The following is a 27,839-nucleotide window of genomic DNA, read 5'->3' as shown; positions in this document are numbered from 1 at the left end:
AACTGAAAGAAGTTTGTTGTGGTTGGAGAAAGTGTCAAGATTAAGTTATCAGGCAATTTGAGTGCAAATACCAAAAATGTCTAGGGATCTACTAATGTTAATCCATTTTATCTACAGGAATGAAAAGTCTTATGGTTGGCTTTTCTGCTATATCATTCAGCTTTGTATTTCCAGGACTTAGCAAGGTGCATGACAGCAAATAGGCCCTCATTGTATTTAGAATACTTTGATGAAATTATGGTTAATGTATATCTTTACGCAGACTTAGTATAAAGAATTTTTTTTTTTTTTTGTCTTTTGTCTTTTTTGTTGTTGTTGTTGTTGCTATTTCTTGGGCCGCTCCCGCGGCATATGGAGGTTCCCAGGCTAGGGGTTGAATCGGAGCTGTAGCCACCGGCCTACGCCAGAGCCACAGCAACGCGGGATCCGAGCCGCGTCTGCAACCTACACCACTGCTCACGGCAACGCCGGATCGTTAACCCACTGAGCAAGGGCAGGGATCGAACCCACAACCTCATGGTTCCTAGTCGGATTCGTTAACCACTGCGCCACGACGGGAACTCCTAAAGAATTTTTTTTAAGAGCACTAGCTTTGTGGTCAGACTGCCCAGGTTGAATCTCATCTCCACTCCTTTTTTTTTTTTTTTTTTTTGTCTTTTTGCCTTTTTGCCTTTTCTAGGGCCACTCCCACGGTATATGGAGGTTCCCAGGCTAGGGGTCGAATCGGAGCTATAGCCACTGCCCTATGCCAGAGCCACAGCAATGCAGGATCCGAGCCATGTCTGCAACCTACACCCCAGCTCACGGCAACGCCAGATCCTTAACCCACTGAGCAAGGCCACAACCTCATGGTTCCTAGTTGGATTCGTTAACCACTGAGCCACGATGGGAACTCCTTCACTCCTTTCTGAGTTGATTGAGATGTTTCTAAGCCTCAGTTTTCTGACCTATAATAATAGTATACACCCACCATAGCATTGTTGTAGAGATTAAGTTGGGTAATTCATGTTAGTATGCTTAGTACAGTGGCTAGTAAGTGATAAATGCTCAATAAATATTATGGGTTTTTATTTTTTATAGTAGTTTTATCAAAAAAGGATATGGGTTCATTTAGCAGCCTTAATTTTAATCCAGTGCCTTAGACTGCTTATGCTTAGCCACACTGCTGCCAGGCAGACTTAATTCTTAATGGACTCTTACTGGCTCCTTTTTTACAGTTGTATTAAAATGTTAAATTCACTTTGTCTTCTTGGTTTTTTGCGGGGGGGGGGGGTGGCGGCAGTGTGGCCACATTTATGGCATGTGGATGTTCCCAGGCCAGGGATTGAACTTGTGCCACAGCTGCAGCAATACTGGATCCTTAACCCGCTGCACCACAAGGGAACTTCAATAAAATGTTAAGTTCACTTTATTATTTTTACTCTTGCTGTTGGTATAGCATATAGATAATTAACTGTCCAGCCACTTAGCCAGTCTGCCATCTAGCTTTTACGTAAAGTAGAAATGATCTCCCTCATAGGATTTCTTTTTCTTTTTTTTCCTTTTAGGGCTGTACTTGAGGCATATGGAAGTTTCCAGGCTAGGGGTTGAGTTGGAGCTGCAGCTGCTGGCCTTTGCCACAGCAGTGCAGGATTCAAGCCTCGTCTATGACCTACACACACCATAGCTCACAGCAACGCCAGATTCTTAGACTAGGGATCAAACCCACATCCTCATGGACACCGGTCAGGTTTGTAAACCACTGAGCCACAATGGGAACTCCTTTTCTTTTTTTTTTTTTTTTTTCCTTAGAGGGTTTTTATTCTGAAGAACAAGTGTATTGGTGTACCTTGTTTTACTGTGCTTTGCTTTACTGTATTTCGCAGATACTGCATTTGGGGTTTTTTTGGTTTGTTTTTTAAACAAATTGAAGGTTTGTGGCAACTCTGTGTTGACAGATGGTGGTTAGTATTTTTAAATTAAGGTATGTATATTGTTTATTTTTACACAGTGCTACTGCACACTTACTAGACTACAGCATAGTAAACATAACTTTTATGCACTGGGAAAGAAGAGAATTTGAGCGACTCTCTTGATTGCAGTGGTCTAGAACCAAATCAGCAATGTTCCCAAGGTGTGCCTATATAAACAAAACATTTTGAAATAGGAAGCACAGTTTGAATACAAAGTATTATTGGAGTTCCATGGCAGCTCAGAGGGTAGAAGATCGGGGATTGTCACTGCAGTGGCTCTGGTTACAGATGTGGCATGGGTTCAGTCCCTGGCCCAGGAACTTCTGTGTGCCATGGGTGTGGCCAAAATTTTTTTTAAATAAAGTATTGTTTTATATGCCTGAAATTGTCATTCACAGTGCCTTTTTCTACACTACTGCTTTGCTTGAGAATCTGGAAAACACAAGACTTACGGTTCTAAGGAATCCTTCAGCATAACAAACCATAAATATTAGAACTTTAGGAGTTCCTGTCGTTGTGCAGCAGAAACCGAGGCCATGAGGTTTCAGGTTCAATCCCTGGCCTTGCTCAGTGGGTTAATAAAGATCCAGCGTTGCCGTGAGTTGTGGTGTAGGTCACGACGCAGCTTGGATCTGGCGTTACTGTGGCTGTGGTGTAGGCCAGCATCTGTAGATCCAATTAGACCCCTAGCCTGGGAACCTCCATATGCCATGGGTACTGCCCTCACGAGACAAAAGGAAAAAAAAAAATTAGAGCTTTAGAACCAAAAAGAAATTTAGAAGTCCTCTGGTATAGTCTGGCATCATGACTGATGTTCTTCTGTTCTTATCTGCCTTCTTTCCACTTGTTTTCTTTTTTTTTCTATGTCTGTTGTCGTAATGATTAACATCATTTTACAATTTTATTCAGTTTTTTGTCTAAATATAAATAATTTTTTAAATAATTTGGTGACCATAAGATATAAATCACATAGGACACAATTCACACACTTCAAGTTTACAGTTTTTTTTCCTGTACATTCACAGTTGTGCAACCAGTTAATACAGTCAGTTCTAGAACATTTTCATCACCCCAAAAATTCCTAGTAGTCTCCCCTCAGTTTTCCTCTAGTTCTAATCAACCACTAATCTTTCTGTTTCTATGGGTTGGCCCGTTCTGGTTTTTTGTGACTGGTTTTTTTTTTAGACTTGGCATGTTTTTAGGGTTCATCAATACTGTATCATAGATCAGTACTTCATTCCTTTTAATTGCTGAGTTATATTCCATTGTATGGCTCTATCACATTTGGTTTATCCATTTTTCAGTTGGTAGGGTTGTTAGCTATTATGGATAATGTTATTTTGAACATCGATGTACGAGTTTTTGTGGAGTTGTTTCCATTTCTCTCAGGTATATACTGATGAGTAGAATTGCTGGTACATAAGTAACTGTTTAAACTTTTGAGGAACTGCCAGACTTTTCAAAATGGCCGCACAGTCTACTTATAGTATATGAGGTTCTGATTTCTCTATTAGCAGACCTGAGTTCAAATCCTGGTTCTGGCCTTTCTTGCTTTGCTGCCTTGGGCAAAACAATCTGTCTCAGGATATGTTTTGTAAGAACTTGAAAGGATATAAATAACATTAAATAGCTAAGCATAGTGCCCATCACACAGTAAATTGTTTAGCTTCCTTTTTTTCTTCTCCCTGGCAGCTCCCCAAGATTTCCTCTTGGGTTTCAAAGCTGTCTGGGTCTGACTTGAATTCTCTTGCTTCATTTCTCTTAATCTTCCTACCAAACAGTAGTAAGAGATTGTGTGGATGTGCTTGATTCCCTGACTGCTAACTAATAATGGCTACCGTATAGGACAAAACATCAGTGCATCGTAATTTACAAACTAGCTTACTTACTTTGTTAAAGCCCTATCCTTAAACAGTTTCTGTAGAGCATAAGTCCTGTCAAAGAGAGCAGAGGAATAGAAGTCAGTGGCCTTTAAGTAGAAAGGTAAACCCAAAATAGAAGTTAGGATAACCCCAATCTAATTCTACCCTCTCTGACTTTGTTCAGAAGTTTTATCCTTTTAAAGGGCCTGACTCAGATTCCTAGCCTTTTTTTCTACTCTAGAACTGAGTAGTGTGCAGGTAGCCTGTTTAAAAACCATAGAAGAAAATGAACCCATGGGGATAATAAGCCTTCAGGATACCTGAAGATTAGTAGAGCTGACTCAAAGTAGAAGAGATTAATAAGACCATAGGGTCAAAAATAAGATTTCGTTCTTTGACCTGTTTTACCATAATCTCACTGTTTAATGATAGCTATAGGAATAAGGTAACAGAGTCTTTGTCACTGCACAATTTTTGCAGTTGTTTTGGCAACTGTGCTAGTTATTCTAACCATAAGGAACTCATCCGTCCTATGTGATTGGTGTTCCTTTTTTGCTTTTTAGGGCTGCACCCACAGCATGTGGAGGTTCACAGACTAGGGGTCAAATCAGAGCTATAGCTGCTGGCCTAGCTATAGGCTGTTGCAGGATCCAAGCCACGTCTGCAGCCTGCACCACAGCTCAGGGCAATGTCAGATCCTTAACGCACTGAGCGAGGCCAGGGGTCGAACCCACAACCTTATGGTTCCTAGTCGGATTCATTTTGGCTGTGCCACGATGGGAGCTCCTGTGATTATTGTTCTAGAATGAGTGTCATGGTGGGAAATGAAAGTCATGATGTTTATGGCTTAATTTCTCCAATAACAGTTTTTAAGTGCTAGAGATATTGTTTTGGACATTAGCTCAAGAAAAGAAAGAAACGCATTGTGGCTCAGCGGTAATGAATCCGACTAGGATCCATGAGGATGCAGGTTTAATCCCTGGACTCACTCAGTGGGTTAACGATCCAGTGTTGCCATGAGCTGTGGTGTAGGTTGCATATGTGGCTTGGATCTTGCATGTCTGTGGTGCAAGTTGGCAACTATAGCTCTCATTCAGCCCCTATCCTGGGAACTTCCATACGCCTCGAGTGTGGCCCCGAAAAGCAAAAAAAAAAAAAAAAAAAAAAAGAAATCAGTAATTGTTATGGTGATTATGAATCTTTCATGTTTTTATTTTCCTAATATTATAGTTTTAGAAATTAAAATTTCTTAGTTTTAGAAATAAAAATATTCTGGGAGTTCCTCCTCTGGCACGGTTAAGAATCTGACTGCAGTGGCTTGGGTCACTGCAGAAGTGGTGCAGGTTTGATTCCTGGCCCGGTGCAGTGAGTTAAGGATCCAGTGTTGCCACAGCTGTAGCAAGGATTCAATTCCTTGGCCCAGAAACTTCCATATTCCATAGGTGTGGCAATTTAAAAAAAAAAAGAAAACAAACACTGCTTCCTCCCAGTTCATACCTACCTTGCCTTTTTAATTCTGTTTATGTGTATTTAATATTTTGTAATTGTCGGGAATCCAGTCCACAGACATTGGACATTATGTAACACAATTAAAAATATCAAATGGAACCTGAGATTAACTTTTCCAGTCTATTCCTGTTTTGTGTAAGGATAAATCGTCCAAGCTACAATTTTTCTAGTCAGATTGATTTACTAGTCTTAGAATAATCATATATCTATATCCTTGATCTATTCTGTTTTTTCCTCCAGTTTTTTTTTTTTTTTGCCTTTTTTTTTTTTTTTTTTTTTTTTTTGCCTTTTTTGCCATTTCTTGGGCTGTTCCAGCAGCATGTGGAGGTTCCCAGGCTAGGGGTCTAATCGGAGACCCGAGCCGCGTCTCCAACCTACACCACAGCTCACAGCAAGGCCAGATCTTGACCCACTGAGCGAGGCCAGGGATCGAACCCGCAACCTCATGGTTCCTAGTCAGATTCATTAACCACTGCGCCACGACAGGAACTCCTTTTCTTCCAGTTTTAATTGTGAATTGTCCTTTGCTTTTTTCCCTGTATTTATCAGCCTAAATTCCTCCTCTTTATTGTTGATGCTCACCTTCCTTAGATACAATACTCCCATATACAAACTCACATATGTAGGTTTTATTACATTAGGATACAAAATAGTATGTATTTTATGAGCAGTTTTGGTAAATGTTAGTTGACACTGATGGCGATATGGATTGGTCCTACTAATTTACTTGGTCTCTTTATAAAACACAAATATAAAACAGTTTAAAGTAATACCAAAGAGGTATTTAATACCTTCAGCGTGTTTTAAAGAATTTGCTTATGTACTATTTTTTAATTCATAAGTTAATTTGCATTGTCTTTTTCTTTTAGGAGGAGAGCATTCCCATTGCTTTATCTGGTAGGGATATTTTAGCTAGAGCAAAAAATGGAACAGGCAAGAGCGGTGCCTACCTCATTCCCTTACTTGAACGGCTAGACCTGAAGAAGGACAATATACAAGGTTAGTTGTATGTTTAAACTAAAATGGCACTTTAAACCTTGGAACTCTGTAGAAGGTATTACCATCTTTTTTTAGTCAGAACTTAATCTGGAATTGGTATTTATCCTTTCCACAGCTTTTAGCCTGATCGCCTTACAAAAATGATTCCCAGCTTATAAGAGAGGTTTTATAAAGTTCTAGTTTTCAAAGTTCTTTTACATGTTACACAGTTACGAAACATTCCATGAGTTAGGCAAAAAGAGTATTGTCCTTATAAATAGGAAAGCTAAGCTTTTGAAAAGTTAAATTATATGACATAGCTACTTTCACACTATTAGCACTGAACTGTTTTGTTTCTTGTGGCACATGCGTGTCTGCAGGGTTCCTTGAAGAAACATGAACTTTTCCTCGCTAAAGCCTTTGCTTTGGGGATTTTAAGAGGGAAGAAACAGACTTCCATAGATGTACACAGAATAAGCTAGTAGAGTTAAATTTTCATTTCTAAACCTTTTTCTTAAATTTTTAACTTTTTTTTTTTCTTCTTTTTAGGGCAGCACCTGAGGCATATGGAGGTTCCCAGGCTAGGGGTCCAATTGGAGCTACAGCTGCCAGCCCACACCACAGCCACAGCTACATCAATTCCAAGCTGCATCTGCATCCTACACCACAGCTCACAGCAACGCTGTATCCTTAACCCACTGAGCAAGGCCAGGGATCGAATCCACAGCTTCATGGTTTCTAGTCAGATTCATTTCCGCTGCACCACAACAGGAACTCCAATTTTTAACTTACTTGATGTGTAATTTTTTTCTCCCATCTTCCTGTTACCTACTTTCATATTATGTAAATGGAACTGGGCAGCAGGAGTTTCCTATTTGGGTATTTTGACTAGTGACTCTCTTACTGAAATACTAATAAACTTTGAGCTAAGAATTGCCAACTCAATTCAAAAGGTTTGTAACTAAGAAGAATGCAGAAATTGTATAGCATTGTTGCTGAGGAAAAGTCTAAATTTGGAACACTGTGATAGGTTTTTTTTTTTTTGCTATTTCTTGGGCCGCTCCCGCGGCATATGGAGGTTCCCAGGCTAGGGGTCAAATCAGAGCTGTAGCCACCAGCCTACACCAGAGCCACAGCAACTCGGGATCTGAGCCACATCTGCAACCTACACCACAGCTCACGGCAACGCCGGATCCTTAACCCACTGAGCAAGGCCAGGGATCAAACCTGCAACCTCGTGGTTCCTAGTTGGATTCGTTAACCACTTCGCCATGATGGGAACTCCTGTGATAGGTTCTTTTAAAAAGATTTATTCATTTGACTTTTCAGAATGAGGCCTGTTATTATTCATCTTTTTAATATGTCTTAGTGTCTAGACTCCACAAGGGACAGTATTTCTGTAGCTTCTTAAACTCTTAAAATATATGTCACTTTTTCCTGTTCTCTGTTTCTTGGTATTTTCCAGCAATGGTGATTGTTCCCACTAGAGAACTTGCTCTGCAGGTCAGTCAAATTTGCATCCAGGTCAGCAAACACATGGGAGGGGCCAAAGTGATGGCAACCACAGGAGGAACCAATTTACGAGATGACATAATGAGGCTTGATGATACAGGTAGGAAATGAATGATTGATATAAGGTGCGTGGCTCTCTATAATTTCACACACAGGTGTTTCAGTAAATTATTATTGCTTATAAAATTAATAAGGAACAAACATTGAAAATTTAAAAATAAAAAGGAACAAACGTAGTAGAAAAATGAATAAAGGGAATGACAATTTCATTCAAAATAAAAAACCAAATTGTTTTAGTCACTGATAAGGATATTCAGGAGCTTCCTAGTGGCTCGGCAGGTTAAGAATCTGGCATCACTGTTGTGGCACAGGTTTGAACCCTGGCCTGGGAACTTCTATATCTGCATGCCATGGGTGCAGCCAAGGGGGAAAAATGGATATTCAGACTTACTGGTAAATTTTTTAAATGTACATAAAAACAATAAATTGACATGGTGCCAATCTGATTGACAAGCTTAATTAACTACGATTGGCAAGGCTAAATTAGTAACCAGTAATGCGAGTTTCAGTTCTTACCCATTGACTTGGGTGCAACCCCTAGCCTGGGAACTTCCTTATGCCATGGCTTCAGCCCTTAAAAAACAAACAAACAAACAAACAAATGAGTTCCCATCATGGCTCAGCGGAGACGAATCTGACTAGTAACCATGAGGACGCAGGTTTGATCCCTGGCTTCGCTCAGTGGGTTAAGGATCCAGCATTGCCATGATCTGTGGTGTAGGTCACAGCCACAGCTCGGATCCTGCGTTGCTGTGGCTGTGATGTAGGCCGGCAGCTACAGCCCCAGTTCAACCCCTAGCCTGGAAACCTCCGTATGCTGCTGGTGCAGCCCTAAGATGATAAAAAAAAAAAGACCAAAAAAATGAAATCCACGTATATAAAATTATACATAGAATTTTTGTCAGAATTTTATATATGATTGTCATTTGATTTACTTACTGTATTCATACTGTGCAATTATTTTAAATGATCATCTTACTTGATTCTTATAACAATCTTTTGAAGACCATTGATCTAGATTAGAAGCAAGCTACTGTATCAGAATCTTGGCATGCCTTTTGTTTCCCCTTGGGGGTTGTCCTAGGACAAAGAAGTATGCCCATAATTAGAGCAGGTGATTTGAAAAGCTATAGCCCACCCCATGTAAAGGTTGAAACTAACAAGTATTCTCTAACCAACTGAAGATGAAATGGAAATCTATATTCTAAAACACATCTTTGTCTCTTTGTATTATACCTCCCTAAATTTATAGCAGTTTCTTATATATATATGTATGATAAACCTTTATATTTTTTTGCCTCAACTAAAATTAATAAGAATATATGTTTTCTTATCTTGGTAGTGCATGTGGTGATAGCTACCCCTGGGAGAATTCTGGATCTTATCAAGAAAGGAGTAGCAAAAGTTGATCATGTCCAGATGATAGTATTGGATGAGGTAATGTCTCTTCCTTTGGAAAGATACTATTCTGCACTACCCTGCTTTGTTTATAATTGCCAGTGAATGAGGCATAAGCTCTTTGTGTTTATGACCTAATAAACACATTACTCTTGTCAGTTTGAACTAATTTGTTGATGAAACATGTTTTGTCCTTTAAAAGCAATAGATGATAGGCATTTATAGGATAATTCAGCCTTGATTTTTTTCTTAGGGAAAACAGTTTATGTTTTATTTCTATTTTTTTAGAAGAGAAGTTGTTGAATAATCTCAAAGCCAAGTTCATTCTTGAGTTTCTTTCCATTCTGTGATCTTAAAATGTCTCTAACCTTTCGTTTAACATATACTACCTTGTATTGTTTGGTTTTTCATCTCTGTTACGTACATGTGTTATCTAAGTTATAAGTGCCTTTTAAGAACATACTCATCTCTACATCATTGGGATCTAGCAGTATTTTATGCATGTATTAAACCAGTATTGATGTTTTGAAATAAAGTTACTTTCCTGTTTGGTCTATGTTTTATTTTTTTTGTTGTTGTTTATTTTTTTAATTTTTTTGTCTTTTTAGCTATTTCTTGGGCCACTCCCGCGGCATATGGAGGTTCCCAGGCGAGGGGTCGAATCAGAGCTGTAGCCGCTGGCCTATGCCAGAGCCACAGCAACGTGTGATCCGAGCCGAGTTTGCAACCTACACCACAGCTCACGGCAACGCCGGATCGTTAACCCACTGAGCAAGGGCAGGGACCGAACCCTCAACCTCATGGTTCCTAGTCAGATTCGTTAACCACTGCGCCACGACGGGAACTCCTGGTCTATGTTTTAGATAAACTAGATCAGTTTGGTCATGGTCCAATTCAGAACAGGCTTTTTTATCTTTGAGTAATTAGCGCATTTATAGTCACTGTGCGCTAGCACTAAGTGCTGTACATGTTTTTTCATCTAATTTTTAAAACAACCCCATGAGGTATATATTTCATAAAGTAGTTAACTATAGTTAGACATCCTAATTTTTAAATTTTGGAAAATGAAATATTCAGTGGTTCAGAAACCTCCCAACATAGCTAATAAGTGAAGGAGACAAGTTTTAACTTTTAACCACTATTCAGTAATGCCTCTTTAATAGAAATCACATTAAAATGTTATGGGAACAGGATTTTATCTGTCTAGGATTTTTTTTTTTGCCCCTAGAAGATCAGTATTACAGACTTTTTCCCTTCTATATCACTTGTAGTAATGTGTCTTGGTGCTTATGTACCATACAGTGTTGTAGAGGACTTAACTCTTTACAACCAGGAATGTTCCTTGAATGCTCTTGTTGGATGATGACTTATTAACCAAAGAGACCTTAGACATTATTTCATTGTTTTTAATTGTCTTCTCTTTGTACTGCAGGCGGATAAGTTGCTGTCACAGGATTTTGTGCAGATAATGGAGGATATTATTCTCACGCTACCTAAAAACAGACAGATTTTATTATATTCCGCTACTTTCCCTCTTAGTGTACAGAAGTTCATGGTGAGTATAAACCTATGCTTGGAAGTACACCTTTATCTGTAATTACATCTTATTAGTCTGTACATTAGGTTGATTTCAAGTTTTGGATTTTTTCTCAACTGCTTCATTAAGGTTTGTCATGCATAAGTTAAATGATTTTTTTTTCTTCTTTTTAGGGCCACATCAGTGACGTATGGAAGTTCACAGGCTAGGGATCCATTTGGAGCTGTACTGCGAGCCTACACCACAGCCACATCAATACCAGATTCAAGCCACATCTGAGACCTGTGCTGCAGATTGCAGCAGTATCAGATCCTTAACTCACTGAGTGAGGCGAGGGATCGAACCCACATTCTCTCAGATACTAGTTGCATTCTTATCCTGCTGAGCCACAATGGGAACTCCTAAATGATTTTTTTTTTTTTTTTTAAGATATAGAAGTAATTTGCTTCTTACTTGTTCATTTAGGTTTTGGTGTTAGGCTGACATAGCCATTGATGATAAATGGATTATAACATAAGCCTGTATTTAAAGTACAACATAGGAGTTCCCTTGTTATGCAGTGGGTTGAGGATCTGGTGTTGTCACTGCCATGGCACGGTTTGCTCCCTGGCCCAGAAACTTGCAACATGCCACAGACTTGGACCAAAAAAAAAAAAAAAAAAGTACAAAATAATAACAGCTATATATAAAAGGCGCAGGAGCTCCTACTGTGGTAAAGCAGGTTAAGGATCCAGCATTGTCTTTTCACAGCATAGCGGCTTAAGGATCCAGCATTGCTTGCACCTGTGGTGTAGATCACAGCCGCAGCTCAGATTCCATATGCTGTGGGTACAGCCCAGTGGTCTAGTGGTTAAGACTTGACACTTTCACCACTCTGGCCCTGGTTTAGTCAATCCCTGTTCTGGGAACTGAGAGCCATATCAAGCTGCTGCACACCACTACCAAAAAATAGTAACATATATAACTTAGCTATGTATGAGTGTTAGATCTCTCATTTTATGGTAATTTACTTCTTCCATTACAGATTATATATTTTAAAGAGAGCTGCATTCCTTAAGAGTTTATCAGACAGAAATACATGAAGATGTATTTCAAGTTTAAAAAATACACACTCTGGGGGAGTTCTCTGATGGCCTAGCGGGTTGAGGCTCCTGCGTTCTCACCGCTGTGGCTCTGGTTGCTGCTGTGCGGCGTAGGTTCAATCCCTGGCCCAGGAATTCCCACATACTGCCTGTGTGGCAAAAAAGAAAAAAAAAAAATCCAAAAAAAAAAAAACAAGAGAGAACCTGAAATAAACGTTGCAACTCTCATTTTAAAAAAATAAATAAAAATAAATAAATAAAAAATACACTCTGGGAGTTCTCTTGTGGCTCATTGGGTTAGGGTCCAGTGTCACTACAGCAGCTTGGGTTTTTTCTGTGGTACAGGTTCAGTCCCTGGCCTGGGAACTTCCACATTCCATGGGCTTAGCTAAAAAAAATAAAGTAAAAAATGTACTCTGCTTTCACTTAAGTATAAGACTCTTCTTTTTTTCCTCCAGAATTCCCATTTGCAGAAACCCTATGAGATTAACCTGATGGAGGAACTAACTTTGAAGGGAGTAACCCAGTACTATGCGTACGTAACTGAGCGCCAAAAAGTACACTGCCTCAACACACTTTTCTCCAGGGTAAGCTTATTAGGCTTCAGCTGCTGAATGTTATATATTGCTTAACCCCAATAAAACATAGTTATAACAGTTTTCTCACCATTTTCAACAAAAGTCCTTAGATTTTCCTTTTGAAAAGCAGTTATGGTTGTTGCTCTGAAGCTGCTGCTATGTGATAGACAAGTCACAGGCACTTTTAATGTGATTTTAAAATAATTTGGCCTTAATTACAGATGATCCTCATTATTTTCAGTAATTACAGTTTTTCTGTTGTAAGCAGATACTGTTTTTGCAAATTTACCTACTTGCCAAAATTTGCTTGTACCTGAAATCAGTACTCAGGTGCTCTTGAAGTTATTTGCAGACATAGGTGAAAATTTTGAGCCCCCATGCATGTTCCTACCTTAAGTTGAACAAGGCAACACTGCCTTCATGTTTTAGTTCTCATAATATAAATGAACATCCTTGGACCAGATTTCCCTGGTGGCACGGCAGGTTAAGGATCCGACATTGTCACTGCTGTGGCTCTGATTGCTGTGGCACGGGTTTGATCCCTGGTACAGGAACTTCCTCATGCTGAGGACGTGGCCTAAATAAATAAATAAGTGAACATCCTTTTCATAATTTTTTAATGCCACATTTCCCACATTTTTGTGCTCCCCCCACCCTGAGTATAAAATTGCTCCTAGGTGTAGTGCTGAGGTGCTCTCCTGTGTTCCTAAGAAGAATGATGTACCTTGCAGAGGAAAAGTATACTGGATAAACTTCATAAAGGCATGAGTTACAGTGCCGTTAGCCATGAGTAAATAAGGTGTCTTTAAACAGTAACACAATACAACAAAGTTATTGTTTGATCCATCGATGACAAAGTTATGAGTTCCTCGCAGGAACTTAACCTTGAGTTTTCCCTGGGAACAGTGGTCACAGATTCACTAATTCAGTGTTTGCAGCAATTGTATGGAACATAACTACCTTAAGTAATGAGAATTTACTGTGTTTTACTCTTGTTGGCAACTATGTGTCCCTTGGAAAAAATACCCTTGTACAATAAAACTACTACATGATGAATAATACTTAAAATTTTTATAGTTTTGCATCTCCCTTGTATCATGAGAATCTGAATTTGTTAGTCATTTGTTAGTCAATATTTCCAAGATTTGGCAAAGTTAATGAAGGTTTTTGTTTTTCTTACATTTTTTTTTTCCCCCTTTGCTCAGCTTCAGATAAACCAGTCGATCATTTTCTGTAACTCCTCTCAGAGAGTTGAATTGCTAGCCAAGAAGATTTCTCAACTGGGTTATTCTTGCTTCTATATCCATGCTAAAATGAGGCAGGTGAGTATAAAACTTTGAACTTGCACAGGTTTTTAAATAATCTTTTTCTAAGTGTTTTTTGAATTTTTGTTTTGCTTTGATCCTCTTCTCAATGCCCTGAGTTTAAGAATAAATTATCCCTTAGGCAAAGGATCCTTAATTTTAACCTTTCTATGGGTTTTTTATTTTTAGTTTTTTAAATTATAGTTGATTTACAGTGTTTGGTCAATTTCTGCTATACAGCAAAGTGTCTATGATTAGGTTTTCTAACTATAATAGGGGTAGTAGTACATCTTATAGGGTTGTTAGGAAAACTGAGATTATATATGAGTAAATAGTGTGTAAATGCCAAGCATAATAGAAATGTGAGATTTTATTCCTTTAATCTTAGGTTTGTGCTACTATTTAATATAGTAATTACTAGCCACATGTGGCAATATAAATGAGTTAAAATTAGACAATATTTAAAATTTAGCTTTTCAGGAGTTCCCATCATGGTGCAGTGGTTAATGAATCCAGCTAGGAACCATGAGGTTGGGGGTTTGATTCCTGGCCTTGCTCAGTGGGTTAAGGATCCGGCGTTTCTGTGAGCTGTGGTGTAGGTCGAAGACTTGGCTCGGATCCTGCGTTTCTGTGGCTCTGGCAAAGGCCGGCAGCTACAGCTCCGATTAGACCCCTAGCGTGGGAACCTCCATATGCCAAGGGAGCGGCCCTAGAAGAGGCAAAAAGACAAAAAATAAAAATAAAAAGTAAAATTTAGCTTTTCAGTCACACCACATTCCAGGTGCCACAATACATGTAACTAGCAACAGCCAACGTTTGGAAAGTATAGATACAGAACATTTCCATCATTGCAGAAGGTTCTAATTTCTCTGTATACCTCCTCAGGTACCTTTTTTGGGGGGGGGCACACCTGCAGCATATGGAGGTTCCCAGGCTAGGGGTCCAACGCCAGACCCTCAATCCGCTGAGTGAGGCCAGGGATCAAACCCTCATCCTCATGGATGCTAGTCGGGTTTGTTAACTGCTGAGCCACAATGGGAACTCCACTTAGGTACATATTTTTTTCTTTAGTGTTTGTCTTAAGAAGAGGATGCACTCTCTTGTTGTAACAGAGAAATTCAAGACTACAACAAGACAACATTATGCGTGTGCGTGCTAATAGTATTATGAAATTTCATGACAGGAAAGCAGTTTCTGTAGGCTGACATTAAGAACTTAACCCACATTTGGTTTCCTAAGAACCTTGATATCATGGATCAGATACCATAATATAGTCACCTAATATTAAAATTATCACAAGATGAGTTCCCTGGTAGCCTAGTGGCTGGTTAAGGATCTGGCTTATTAACTCCTGTGGCTTGGGTCACTGCTGTGGCACAGGTTCGATCTTTGGCCCGGGAACTTCCACATGCTTCAGGTGCAGCCGAATTAATTAATTAAATGAAATTATCACAGGAGATGAATTTATTAAGCTGAAGAGAATATTTCAGAATGGAAGGACACTGCATTGAAAGACCAATTTGCTGAATGCTGTATTTATTGCTTTTGCTAGAGTCATTATGTATGTGTTTTCATTTTTGTTTTTTCATTAGGACGTAGTGACTTTTAGTGTCTGTATATATTAACTGAAAAGATAAATAGTAGCTGTTTTAGTCAAGCCAGATTTCTGGCATCCTCTGATACATTTTAAAAGTAAATATAACAAAAACATGCTGGGGAGTTCCCATTGTGGCTCAGTGGGTTATGAACCCAACTAGCAATTAAAAAAAAGCTGAAAATTATCACTTAAAATCCACTTCAGCAAAGAAGAGAAATACCTTTAAGAACTGAGAAAAATGCTACATATAGATGTGAATAGGTATGTGTTAGTTGCTTATTAATTCCCAGGGGAAGAAAATAATGATTCATTTTTTTCACGTTTTTATTTTTATTTATTTTTTATTTTTTTGTCTTTTGTCCTTTTTTTTCAGGGCCACACCTGAGGCACATAGACGTTCCCAGGCTAGGGGTCTAATTGGAGCTATAGCTATTAGCTTACATCAGGGCCATAGCAGTGCCAGATCTGAACTGCTTCTGCAACCTATACCACAGCCCACGGCAGCACCAGATCCTTAACCCACTGATCAAGGCCAGGGATTGAACCCGCAACCTCATGGTTCCTAGTCAGATTCGGTTCTGCTGTGCCATGACAGGAACTCCTCGCCTTTTATTTTTAACTTGTATGTATTGAGTTGGCTTTTGTCATTTATTTTATTTATTTCTTTTTAGGTCCGCATCTGTGGCATATGGAAGTTCCCAGGCTAGGGGTCGAACAGCAGCTTCAGCACCACAGCCACAGCAACTCAAAATCGGGGCTGTGTCTGCCACCTGCACCATAGCTTACAGCAATGCTGGATCCTTAACACACTGAGCGAGACCAGGGATTGAACCTGTGTCCTCCTGGGTGCTTGTCACATTCATTCCCACTGAGCCACGGCAGGAACTCAGCTTTTCTCTTATTTAAACAAATTCAGGTAAAAATATTTGAGTAGGATAAAAAAACAATGGAAATTTTGGGGCTTTGTGTGAGTTTTAATCAAATCAAATGCATATTGCTTTGTTCCTAGGAACATCGAAATCGTGTGTTTCATGATTTCCGAAATGGCTTATGCCGCAATCTTGTTTGCACTGGTAAGTATTACCTGTTGTTATTCTTCTTAGTTCTGCTCTGCTTTCTCTGTCCTGTTATACAGTGGAGCCTCTGACATAGTCTAGGTCATCCTAATACCATTTCTAGATTTTTCTGAAGCTGAGAAAGAACTGCAGTTAACTTTTGAAATTAGATTCCATACCTAAAATGGCAGCAGACTTAGGGCACTTACACTTACATATCTGCCTTTTAATCAGTTTTGAGGTTTTCCTAGTAGTCCTAACATACAGGAATATATGTTATGTATACATACACAAAGTGAATTATGTTAAGAAACTTATGTTTTGGAAGTGGCCTTTTTGGGGTTTTTGCCAGAAGCAGGCTAATTTATATTTCACAACATGAAGTAAAACAAATGGAGCCAGGTGGACAGTGAAGATTAGGCAAAGGCAAATGGATTCAGTAGTCTCCTTGCTAATACTAATGTAGTCTTAGTATTGATATTAGATTAATCATCTAAACTAACTTTCTGGATAGGAGGAGGAACCTGGATTTTTTAACTTTTTTGGCCATCCCCACGGCATGTGGAAGTTCCTCCGCCAGGAATCAAACTCCATACCACAGCAGCGATCCAAGCAGCGCATTGACCATCCTGGATCCTTAATTTGCTGCACCACAGGGAAGCTCCATAATTTTTTAACTATGCACACACACAAATACAGTAATCATAAATATAGTATTTAATGAATTTTTTGCATGTATGTACACCCCTATAACCACCATACCCAGATCAAGATTTAGGATATTTCAGAGTTAGATTTTTTTTTTTTTTTTTCCCCTTAATGGCCACACACCTTGGGCCAGGGATTGAATCCCACCCAGCCACAGCTGCAGCAGCACCGGATCCTTTAAGCCATTGCACCAGGCTGGAGATCAAACCCACACCTCTGCAGTGGCCCAAGCTGCTGCAATCGGATTCTTAACCCACTGCACCACAGCAGGAACTCCAAGAATTAGAATTTTGGGAGATGCTACTCTAGAAATACACTTTAGATTTTTTTCTAGCAGAATATTAAGTTTGCTGATTTGCAAAAGGACTATCAGATATCTCACGTGCTTCCAATTTATCTTGATACTCTGCCTTACATCTGAAAGGACCATTAATACAGCTGTAAAATGTGAATGCCTTAAACTGAATTCTGAATAAATACCTGTTGAAATTTATTCATTATAGAGATATTCATTGATATTCAGCAAATACTTATTTACTCTTTGCCATGTTCTTAGCTAGGTGCTGTTGCAATAATATATTATTCCCTAATTTTATGTTTTATATATTTTACCTTTACACACACACACACACGCACACACTCCCTGCACTTGGGGAACCTATAATCTAGAAGAGGAAATGGTCGAATAGTTCATCAGTGAAATGTTTAGAATAACAACTCTAAAGCAAATTCAGAATGTACAATGGACCCTTGAACAACATGGGTTTGAACTTCACAGATCCACTTACATTCAGATTTTTTCACTAAATATGTGCTACAGTACTGCATGATCCACAGGTGGTTGAATCTGAGGATATGGATGGAACCGTGAAAGTTCTGAGGGCTGACTATAAAATTATATGCAGATCTTTAACTGAGAGTCCCTAACCCCCAAGTTGTTCAAGGGTCAACTATATAAGCAAACAGAGTGCCATTTGTCATTAACCATTTCCTTATTTGAGAATGAAAAATACTTTTGTAAGTATTACTTGCAAAGGTTTCCCTCAGAAATTGTTGAATTTTTTCATCTTTCTGATTTTTCAGAACAGCAAGTAATGTGTCGTTAAATAAGTACTAAATAACATTCATGTATAAAATGTATAAATAAGTGGAAAGTACCACCACTCTCTTCAAAGAGCAGTAGTTTAATCAGGGTTAAAGAGGTAACATTAAGATTCTAAGGCAGGAGTTTCTGTTACGGCTCAGTGGTAGCAAACCTGACTAGTATCCCATGAGGATTCGGGTTTGATCCCTGGCCTCCCTCAATGGGTTAAGGATCTGGCTTTGCCACGAGCTGCAGTGTGGGTCATTGTTGCGGCTCCAGCGTTGCTGTGGCTGTAGTGTAGGTCGGCAGCTACAGTTCCAATTCGACCCCTAGCCAGGGAACTTCCATGTGCCGTGGGTGCAGCTCTAAAAATAAGAGGGGGAAAAGATTCTACGGCAGAGCCTGCAGACTTTTTCTGTAAAGTGCCAAATAGTAAATATCTTAGACTTGGCACACTGTATGGTCTCTGTTACAAGTTATTTGGCTCTGCCATTCTACCTCAGTGGCAATATATGTAAACAAATGAGCATGGCCACATGAAGTTTTATTTCACAGCAGTACAATTTTATTTATAACAATAGGCATTGGGTTACATCTACAAGGGAATAAGGATAATTTGTAAACATGAGGCATGTATAATAGATAATCCTAGATTTTCATAAGAGAGGGAAGTAACTAGTATCTATTAGAGGTAAAATAACTTTATGCTTACTTTGAGGTAATCTGAGAAGAGAGGAAATTGTAATTTATAAGCTATAGATGAGTTTCAGACTTGGAGAAGAAGGTTTCTCAAGTTGGGGGAATGGTATAAATAGTAATCCATAGAGTGCTAAGAAGATATGTTTAAGGAAGGGTAGTGCATGGGTTTGGTGGAGAGGAAGATTTGAAATGTGTTAGACAACTATGTTAGGACCAAGAGTATTGAGTGGAGGACTTTGAATGTTGATTTTAAATTTTATTTGGGGGCAATTTAAAATAATCAAAATTCAAAGCAGTATTTTAGGAACATTTATCTGACTGTCATGGATTATTTTGATGTGTGGAGCTGATAGAAGCAGGGAAATCTAGTCATTAGCCTATTGTAGTTGTTTTTACCTGTATTTTTCAAAGCCTAAATTAGCATAATAATTGTGGGATTAGAAAAGAGTAGAAGGGATGGCCTTGCTTATTATAAATCATTTAGCAGAATGGCATGAATGAATTCTAAGCAGAGCATAATTACTATTAGTGGACTACCTCTTCTTTTTAAAGTATTCTACATTACCCAACAAACTTTAAAAAAAAACTTACTCTGTTAATCTTGGATTAAATACTCGAAAATAGATGAAAGAGAATTACACTCCTGAGACTTATGAATTTATAGTTTATCAGTCATCCTGGATTTTCAGTTACCTTAGACTACTTTTTTTTTGTCTTTAGGGCTGCATATGCTGCATATGGAGGTTCACAAACTAGGGGTCCAATCGGAGTGGAGCTATAGCCTCTGGCCTACACCAGAGCCACAGCAACGCAGAATCCTTAACCCACTGAACAAGGCCAGGGATTGAACCCGTGTCCTTGTGGATGCTAGTTGGGTTCCTTAACTGATGAGTCACCACAGGACTCCCCTTTAGACCACTTTTTAAAAACTTTGTTACAGGACTGGAAAAGGATAGCTTCTGAGTAGAAAGCTGCTTATGGCAATGTGCATGAAAAGTTATGCCAATAATTTGCAAATACTTTAAAGTTAATGAAGTGAATAAAATTAGGTTATATTAGAAAATATGCTAAAGGGTATTATGGCACCAAATTGGAAGATCTAATGGAGTTTTTTGTTTGTTTTTTAGATTTGTTTACCCGAGGTATTGATATACAAGCTGTGAATGTGGTAATAAACTTTGACTTCCCAAAGCTGGCAGAGACCTATCTCCATCGAATTGGAAGATCAGGTGAGGAAAAGGAAGATGTTCTTTGTGGAACTTTTTGAGTTTAACCACTAAATTTTGTTCCTTTTGTGAAGATGTGTGTGATAGCAACTAGAACAGTGAATTAAAACTAATTTAGCTGTTTGGTATATAAATATATGACTAGGGAGTTCCCGTCGTGGCGCAGTGGTTAACGAATCCGACTAGGAACCATGAGGTTGCGGGTTCGATCCCTGCCCTTGCCCAGTGGGTTAAGGATTCGGCGTTGCCGTGAGCTGTGGCGTAGGTCGCAGACGCGGCTCGGATCCCGCGTTGCTGTGGCTCTGGCGTAGGCTGGCGGCTACAGCTCCGATTAGACCCCTAGCCTGGGAACCTCCCATATGCCGCAGGAGCGGCCCAAGAAATGGCAAAAAGACCAAAAATAAATAAATAAATAAATATATGACTAATTTCTATTTTTTCCAAAATATCTATTAGAGGTAAAATAACTTTATGCTTACTTTGAGGTAAAATTCTCAAATGAGAATCTCACTTGTGTAATTGTACTGTTGAGCATGTATATTTTGGCAATTTTTAACACAAATGAGCACCCCTTTTTTCACTTGAAAAAGTTAAAATAGAAGTACTGGAGTTCCTGTCGTGGCTCAGTGGAAGTAAATCTGACTAGTATCCATGAGGATGCAGGTTTGATCCTGGGCCTCACTCAGTGGGTTAAGAGATCTAGTGTTGGCATGAGCTGTGGTATAGGTGGCAGATGTGGCTCAGATCCCATGTTGCTGCAGCTGTGGTGTAGGTCCAGCTCCAGTTGGACCCCTAGCCTGGGAACCTCCATGTGCCCAGGGGTGTGGCCCTAAAAAGACAAAAAAAATATATATATATATAAAAGAAGTACTACTGGAGGCTGTGAAACCTGAGGTTACTATAATGTGTTATAAGGGGACCATCAGATCAGGGTTCATATACTCAGAATGGCCCCCAAAACTTTAACCCTACATAGTTTTACCACTTACAGACTAGTGCTTGCACATTGATCCTCACATTTAATTTTTGTTAAATAAAATTTTTTGTTAGGTCGCTTTGGTCATCTTGGCTTAGCCATCAACTTGATCACATATGATGATCGCTTCAACCTGAAAAGTATTGAGGAGCAGCTGGGAACAGAAATCAAACCTATCCCAAGCAACATTGACAAGAGCTTATATGTGGCAGAATACCACAGCGAGCCTGTAGAAGATGAGAAACCTTAACAAGTATGTGCATACCTGACAGAAGAGATAAGTGAGCATAATGTTTAATAAAGGAAAGAAATGAAGGTCCTTTTTCCTGGGGGAAATTTGATGTCGTACTGTATATAATTAGCAGTGAAGGTTGAAACACCTCTCAGCATAAATGACAGTAAACAGGAAGTATCTTGGTTGAAGTTGTGGTCTTATTGGAGAATCTATAAATTCTATTTTTGAATTGCAGTCTTCCTAAGTAATGTAGTATGTGTGCAGTACTTGAAACAAATTCAGACTTCTAAAATAATGAAAGCAAAAAAGAATCTTAGCAATTTTGAGTATGAAAACATCTTTGCTGTTATCCTCTGTCACTCAGTCCTCTCTGTTAGTGTTCACTCTTAATTTTGAATGAATACCTTAATAAATCAGGTTAAATTACCTATAATTCCTCATTGCTAAATGAGTAATCAGGTTGTGAGGATAACTCCTATTTTAAATACCCACTCTGGTTTTCTGCACCTACCCTCTCATCTTGGATTCTGGTAGAAATATGCTCAAAACAAGGCTTGTCATACATAGCTCCCTGATGGCTCAGCAGGTAAAGAAACCATTTGTCACTGCTGTGGCTTGGGTTTAATCCCTGACTCAGATATTATAGCATGCCGTGGCCACCCCCCCCCCCCCAAAAAAACCCCTAAAACAACAAGACTAAATATAGAGGAATGAGGGCTGCTTTGGAAGTTTTTTGTTTTTAAGGAAAATCTAATTTGAGAGACAATAGTTTACAAGTTAGCAGTGAACATTTGATCTATTATTTTTAGATATTTCAAATTACTCTCTTCACCTTAACCTTTTTCTCCTAATTAAAAAAATTTTTTTTCATAAAGTATTGGTTGATTTACAATGTTTTAGTAATTTCTACTATACAATAAAATGATTTAGTTATACACACACAGACATCCATTCTGTTTCAAATTCTTTTCCCATATAGATGATCACAGAATATCAGGTAGTGGTCCCTGTGCTCTACAGCAAGTCCCTGTTGGCCAGTCTTTTTTTCCCCTAATTTAAATGTTAAACACAGAAGTCTCAGACGAACATAAAACTAGCTAATGAATGTTTGAGTTGAGTTCATGTAAGGCTTTGAAAAGTTAAATTTGTTGTGGGTGACTACTGCCTATTATCAGAACTTTCAGGCTTTCATTCTGTCTCTGGCATGCTTAGCAGAAATTCCTTAATCCTGAGTGGATTCTGTAATAGGCAAAGGCTCAATAGGAGCTGTTGTAGAGAGCATTTAGGATGGGGGTTGTGAACATCTACATATCTGAGTTCATGTTGCTTTCACAACATTAATTTTAGGTTTCTTCCCTTTTTCCTTTAGGCTTTGTCAAACTACAGAAGGCTCGTTTGGATCTCTGACACATTGTTTTTGGGGGGATACTCTTCTCTTTGTGGGTTTTTCATCTTCTTTTATTTTGGAACTATGAAGACTTAAAGGAGCTCATTTTTTCTTTTTTTTAACTGGTGAAGAGAAAAAAGCTGAAAAGGAGTTTACCTTTTTTGTTCCACTTGTTTGCACTGTGTGCTGACTGAACATTAGTTGCACTAACTGCTGGTTTTTTTAATGTTTTCTGGGGAAGGGGGACAAGGAAGGAGAAGAAAGAAGAGAAGGGGAGAAACCCTAAAAAGAGAAGAATCCTAATGAACACAAGCTTGTCTACGATTTCAGAATTCTTCAACAGCTGACTCTTGAGTGCATTTCAACTTCTCCCTGGTTACTCATCCGTTTTTTAAGCCTGAAGAGCTTATTACTTATTTGTGCGAAGTGCCTTATGCTATGAGACCATTCAGAATATCATCTTTTAGACAGAGCCCGAGGAATCAACAATAGTAATTTTTTTTTTCTTTAAAAAATTTTTGTCTTTTCATTTTGGTTTCAAGTTGAAGTCTTATCTCTTCCCTTTCTACCTGATACTCAAGCCCAGGGCTGGAAGATGAAACGTATTAGTAAATGTTAAATACCATTTTCTTTTTCTTTATGTGGAGGAGTTGATATGCAGCTGCAGTTCATCCGCACTGTAAATACATGTATTTAAAAAAAAAAAAAACAATCCCAAGTAAAAATTTCTTCTGGGCTGAGTAGATGCAACATCATCGCTCCCAAAGGAAAGAGCAGTCTATCATTGCAGGAGCCATATGACAAGCCTTTGTGCTCTATAGCAGAACACTAAAGACTGGTTTACATACGTCTCCATTAGCAGTTATGGCACTTGATGTGTAGACATGTCAGAGCCTTGACCCTCTTTCCTCTGTGGCAGAGCGTGTCCCATAGAAAATTGGGTGTGTATACTTGTATAAACTTTGTAAATAAGTTTTTTTCTGGGTTCATATATATATATACATATATATATATATATATTTTTTTTTTTTTGGATGAAGGTTGCTGGGATTAAGGGGATTAGAGTGATTATGGGAGCAGCTAAAGATGAGAGGGGCTCAGTTTTCCGCAACACTAAATTCTAAAAAGTACTTTGGCTTCTTACTGTAGAGAGCAGACCTCTCTGGGTACCCTGTGTTGGAAAAGGGACCCAGAAGTCTGGGATTCACTGCTGCCACACTGTTTCATATAGTACCTTTGGAGGAGGCCTGACAGAGAGAGCAGGGAAGCTTCAGAAACCTACAATCCAAGATGTTATTTTTGAGATGCTCTCTCTGATGCTATTTCTTCCCCCTTTTTTGAAAATTTGAGGAACTTTTCAAGCTCAGTAAAAGGGGACAAAGAATAATTTGCCTTGCAGTGTGGGAATTTCATTGAGTGGCAGTGTCTGTGAGTAGTATATGTATAAAGCATGGAGTTGCATTTCAGAATATTAGCCAGTACCAGCTTTGGTAACATTAGCAGTTCTGGGGCTTACTTTCTGTGGATCACCTCCTATACCATGTTAAGTGTGTTGCCCTCTGCCCACTTTGATACATAAACTTGCAAGAATGGGCAACCCCTGAGAGCTGTTAACTTTCATGCTGCAGAAAGCTGCTTGCCATCTTCTTGCTTTGTGACAAGAATTATCTGTCATTTTGCATTGTAAATTGCTGGCAAATGCTTTACAGTCAATAGTGTTGCTTTAAATTGTGCCCCTCCCAACATGCTTGATGTTTGGCCTGATCTCCAGGCAAAAGGAGTGAGATGAATCAAAACCAGTGAACTTTTTTTTTTTTCTAATGTTTTTAATTCCCTTTTAACCCAGTGTACTAGGTCAATCAGGAGGCATCTAGGGTTTAAAATTTTTTTTAATTTAATTTACATATTCCATTGTTTTTCAAAACCCCACAATATTCCAAATCGGTCCTGCATAAACTTTCATGCTTATTAGCTCATCTGGATAAAGAAATCAATTATCACAGTTGCTTTTTTGACTACTTAGTTCTAAGCAAAACTATCTGTGACTCACCCAAAATTCCTTGAGGAACAAAATCCTGTAGATGCCTCTTGATCAGACATAGCCCTAACTCCTTAAAAACTGTAGCAAGAGCTGCACAGTACAAACTCAAAAAAGAATAATTCGTTTATCTGCTGTCTAAGCCGTATATATCTATCCAGCCAATGTTGGTTACCAAATACAAGCTCTAATTGAGGAAGTAACCTTTTTCCAGGGAGGGGTGGGGGGAGGAATTTAAAAGGTATCAACTTTTGACCAAAAAATGTTTCCCCTTGTACTGATGCAGCTCTCTCTTTCTCCCCCACCTCTGGCGAGATAAGAGGGATCATTCATTATAGAAGAAAAGCAAGAAAGACTCATAAATGCAATTTCGTGTCTCGCTAGAAAGTGGGTGACTAAACAGCGCAGTCTCCTTTGCCATCCTCAGACTGTGCTCTGCCTGGTGCCACATGCCTGTGGGTCCCTCTAAAAGCACAGACTTTAAATTGAAAGTGTTATTGAAGTACAGCCTCTGATGAGGAGTGGCACTTAAAAACTATCTGGGACACCACTATTGGACACAGTCTTGTAGAGGCAGCTGTCCAGTTTTGGTGCTTGACTTGTGAATAGGAATTGTTAAATGGAAAGATGCTCCAAGAACTAGGTCAAAGCCTAGTTTTTTTGTTTTTTGTGTTTTTTTTTAAGTCCCCGCTCACAAATAAGGAGCTTTGTTACTATTGGAAGTTGTTTTTGTGTTCCTTCCAACGTTGGGTGTTTAAGTAATGGTAATATTTTTCCAGTGGCTCGTTTGGATCAAAACTATTCGTCCTATTTTTAATATTTAAATTATATCCAACTCATGGTTTAACCAGTGGCTGTATAGTTGTGTAATGGGTTATGGACTGTTACATACCTTACTGCCTCTCTCTCTCTCTTTCCTTACATTCCAATGGAGAAACTTTCTTAGCTTTTCCCTTAGGAATGGAATAAATGTATTCTAAAATGATCTTCCGTGGGAAGAAGTAAGGGAGAGGGATACCTAAATATAGCTCTCAATTATTTTCAAATTGGACCCAGCATTATAATACAGGTTGGCCCCAAAGGCTGGGAGGGGTGGGCCAGGGGAAGGCAATTGATTATCATTATTTGTTTTCAGAATGAGATGGGAGCATCTTTCCTTTGCCATGTGCTTTGTGTTTGATAACATCATACTTGGGTTAAAACCAGACAACTCAGCACAAAGCCTTGAGTATAAATTGTTGGAATCAAAACATCTCATTCTGAATACTTGGTTTAGTTTTTTTTCTTTTCTTTTTTTTTTTTTAATGGGGGTGGGAGGGATGTTACTGTGCCCCAAAAGGGAGGGTATCTGCACTAAGGATTTAGAAACACTTTGGAAGCTCACAACCTCATCAGAAACTGCCTTTAGCCACACTCCTGACCTTTTAGATGAGTAACAAAAAAAGACAAAATCAGTTCTTGGGAATTAAGCCATGTTATTTTAATTTGCTACTTTTTTCAGTGTTCTGTGTATCTTAAAAATTGTTATTGTCGAATCATTTTCTGGCAAAATACCTTTGTCAAGCAAAATTACTGGCCTCATGGGAGTTGATGTCAGTCAACTTTTTGGTGAGCTGAAGTGGACTTTGGTGAACTTGTAGTTCTACTTTATATCCCTAGAGATAGTTTTTTTAAAAAACTTCCAAAGAAAATCCACTCTCCTTTCTGATCCAAAAACTCATCTTTGGGGTAGAGAGTTAAGTGTCCAAAGGTTAATAGTTCATGAGGTCAGAGGGAGCTAGCCTGGCACCTGGACTCTGCCCCTCCATAGCTGACAGATCCCAACAGAAGTGTATTTAAATTCTCCAGTAGACAATACTGGGCAGGGCAAGGGAGGGGGTAGGGTTGGGTTAATGAAGATACAGGCGACTGTATTTTAACCAGTGGTTGTGGGGGAGGGGTGCCTGGAGAAAACAAAGTCACTATTCCCTTTTGTGAAACAAAATTAAAACTTGAAAAAATTTTTTTTGTTCAGTAAAAATGGGATAGAATTCCAGTGTCCCTAGTCACAAGGGACCAGTTCCACTGAGAAGTGAACAGTGGGGACTCAATTTTGAAAACATTTGGGGAAAGGGAAAATTGGCTTTCTGTTAATTGGCAAATGTTCCAGTGTGGCTCTGTTTTTGTTGGAATGTGTTATGTTGTATGTACACATATGGACCAGAGTCTCTGCTGAGTTTATAAGGTTCAGAAAAGATGGTTGATAAAATCTTGGGTTTTTTTGTTAGTTTATCTCAATAAAAGCCCACTGGAACTCCAGATGTGTGTGTGGTATTTTCTTTAGCAGCAGGCTGTGTGGTTTAGGAATACCTGCCTTTGAAATCATTTTTGCCTAACATTCTGGTGAGTCAGTAAGATTCTCAGCACTGCTTCTGCGAGTGCGGTTGAGCAATATCTGAGCACACCTTCATCCAGCTTTAGACATTAGCCCTACCATTCATCTTCGACTTTGTTACCTTTCATAGCCTAAATAGAACAGTCAATCATTTGAGAGAGGTGATGACCCACAGCATGTCTGGGGATTACCAGTAGTCACCTCCCAGAATTGTTCAAATGTTTCTGAAAGTTGAACTTGCTCACAAAAATTACTTAGGAATTAACAATACGAATGAAATTGTGTATGCTAAGACCTACAAACACTGATGAAAGAAATAAAAATACCTAAATAATTGGAGAAAGACACTTAAAGCTGAACAGCATCTTCACCCCACTCCAAAAGAAATACTTCAGGGTAACAAATACGTGCAAGACTTGTATGCTAGAAGCTGCAAAACAGGCTGATTAAAGAAGTTGGGCCTAAAGCATAGAGTGCCGTGTTCACAGACTGGAAGACTATTGCTAAGGCGTCAGTCCCCAGTTTCAATGTAGTTCCAGTCAGTCCCAGCAAGCTTTTTGCTGAGATAGCTACAAGCTGATTCTAAAATTCATTGGGAAAGGCAAACTAAATTCATTGGGAAAGTTTTGAAAAACAACAAAGTTGGAGGACTCATGACCCAATTTCATGACAAGGACAAGGACACTAC

At 38.9% G+C, this 27,839-nt stretch overlaps 1 protein-coding gene across 7 annotated transcripts in view; it reads left to right on the top strand.

Annotated features, from left to right (window-relative positions):
* The window catches only part of DDX6 (DEAD-box helicase 6), a 38,221-nt gene extending 11,146 nt beyond the window's left edge, over window positions 1-27,075 (top strand). For 2 of the 7 annotated variants that reach the window (XM_005667409.3, XM_005667410.3), the window contains exons 5-14: window positions 6,193-6,322; window positions 7,767-7,913; window positions 9,216-9,310; window positions 10,704-10,826; window positions 12,349-12,477; window positions 13,674-13,790; window positions 16,379-16,442; window positions 20,043-20,144; window positions 21,192-21,370; window positions 22,722-26,398. In XM_005667409.3, coding sequence (XP_005667466.1) covers window positions 6,193-6,322; window positions 7,767-7,913; window positions 9,216-9,310; window positions 10,704-10,826; window positions 12,349-12,477; window positions 13,674-13,790; window positions 16,379-16,442; window positions 20,043-20,144; window positions 21,192-21,367 — 1,083 coding nt within the window. In that variant the 3' untranslated portion in view covers window positions 21,368-21,370; window positions 22,722-26,398. Of the gene's footprint in view, window positions 1-6,192; window positions 6,323-7,766; window positions 7,914-9,215; window positions 9,311-10,703; window positions 10,827-12,348; window positions 12,478-13,673; window positions 13,791-16,378; window positions 16,443-20,042; window positions 20,145-21,191; window positions 21,399-22,721 lie in introns of all 7 variants that reach the window. The other 5 variants (XM_021062947.1, XM_013979455.2, XM_013979454.2 and 2 more) reach the window with 4 other exon arrangements.

This window comes from Sus scrofa, chromosome 9 (assembly GCF_000003025.6).
Source record: "Sus scrofa isolate TJ Tabasco breed Duroc chromosome 9, Sscrofa11.1, whole genome shotgun sequence".
In the NCBI taxonomy this organism is placed as follows: Eukaryota; Metazoa; Chordata; class Mammalia; order Artiodactyla; family Suidae; genus Sus; species Sus scrofa.
Note: the sequence above shows the minus strand (reverse complement) of the source record. Positions and strands in the feature narration are given on the sequence as shown.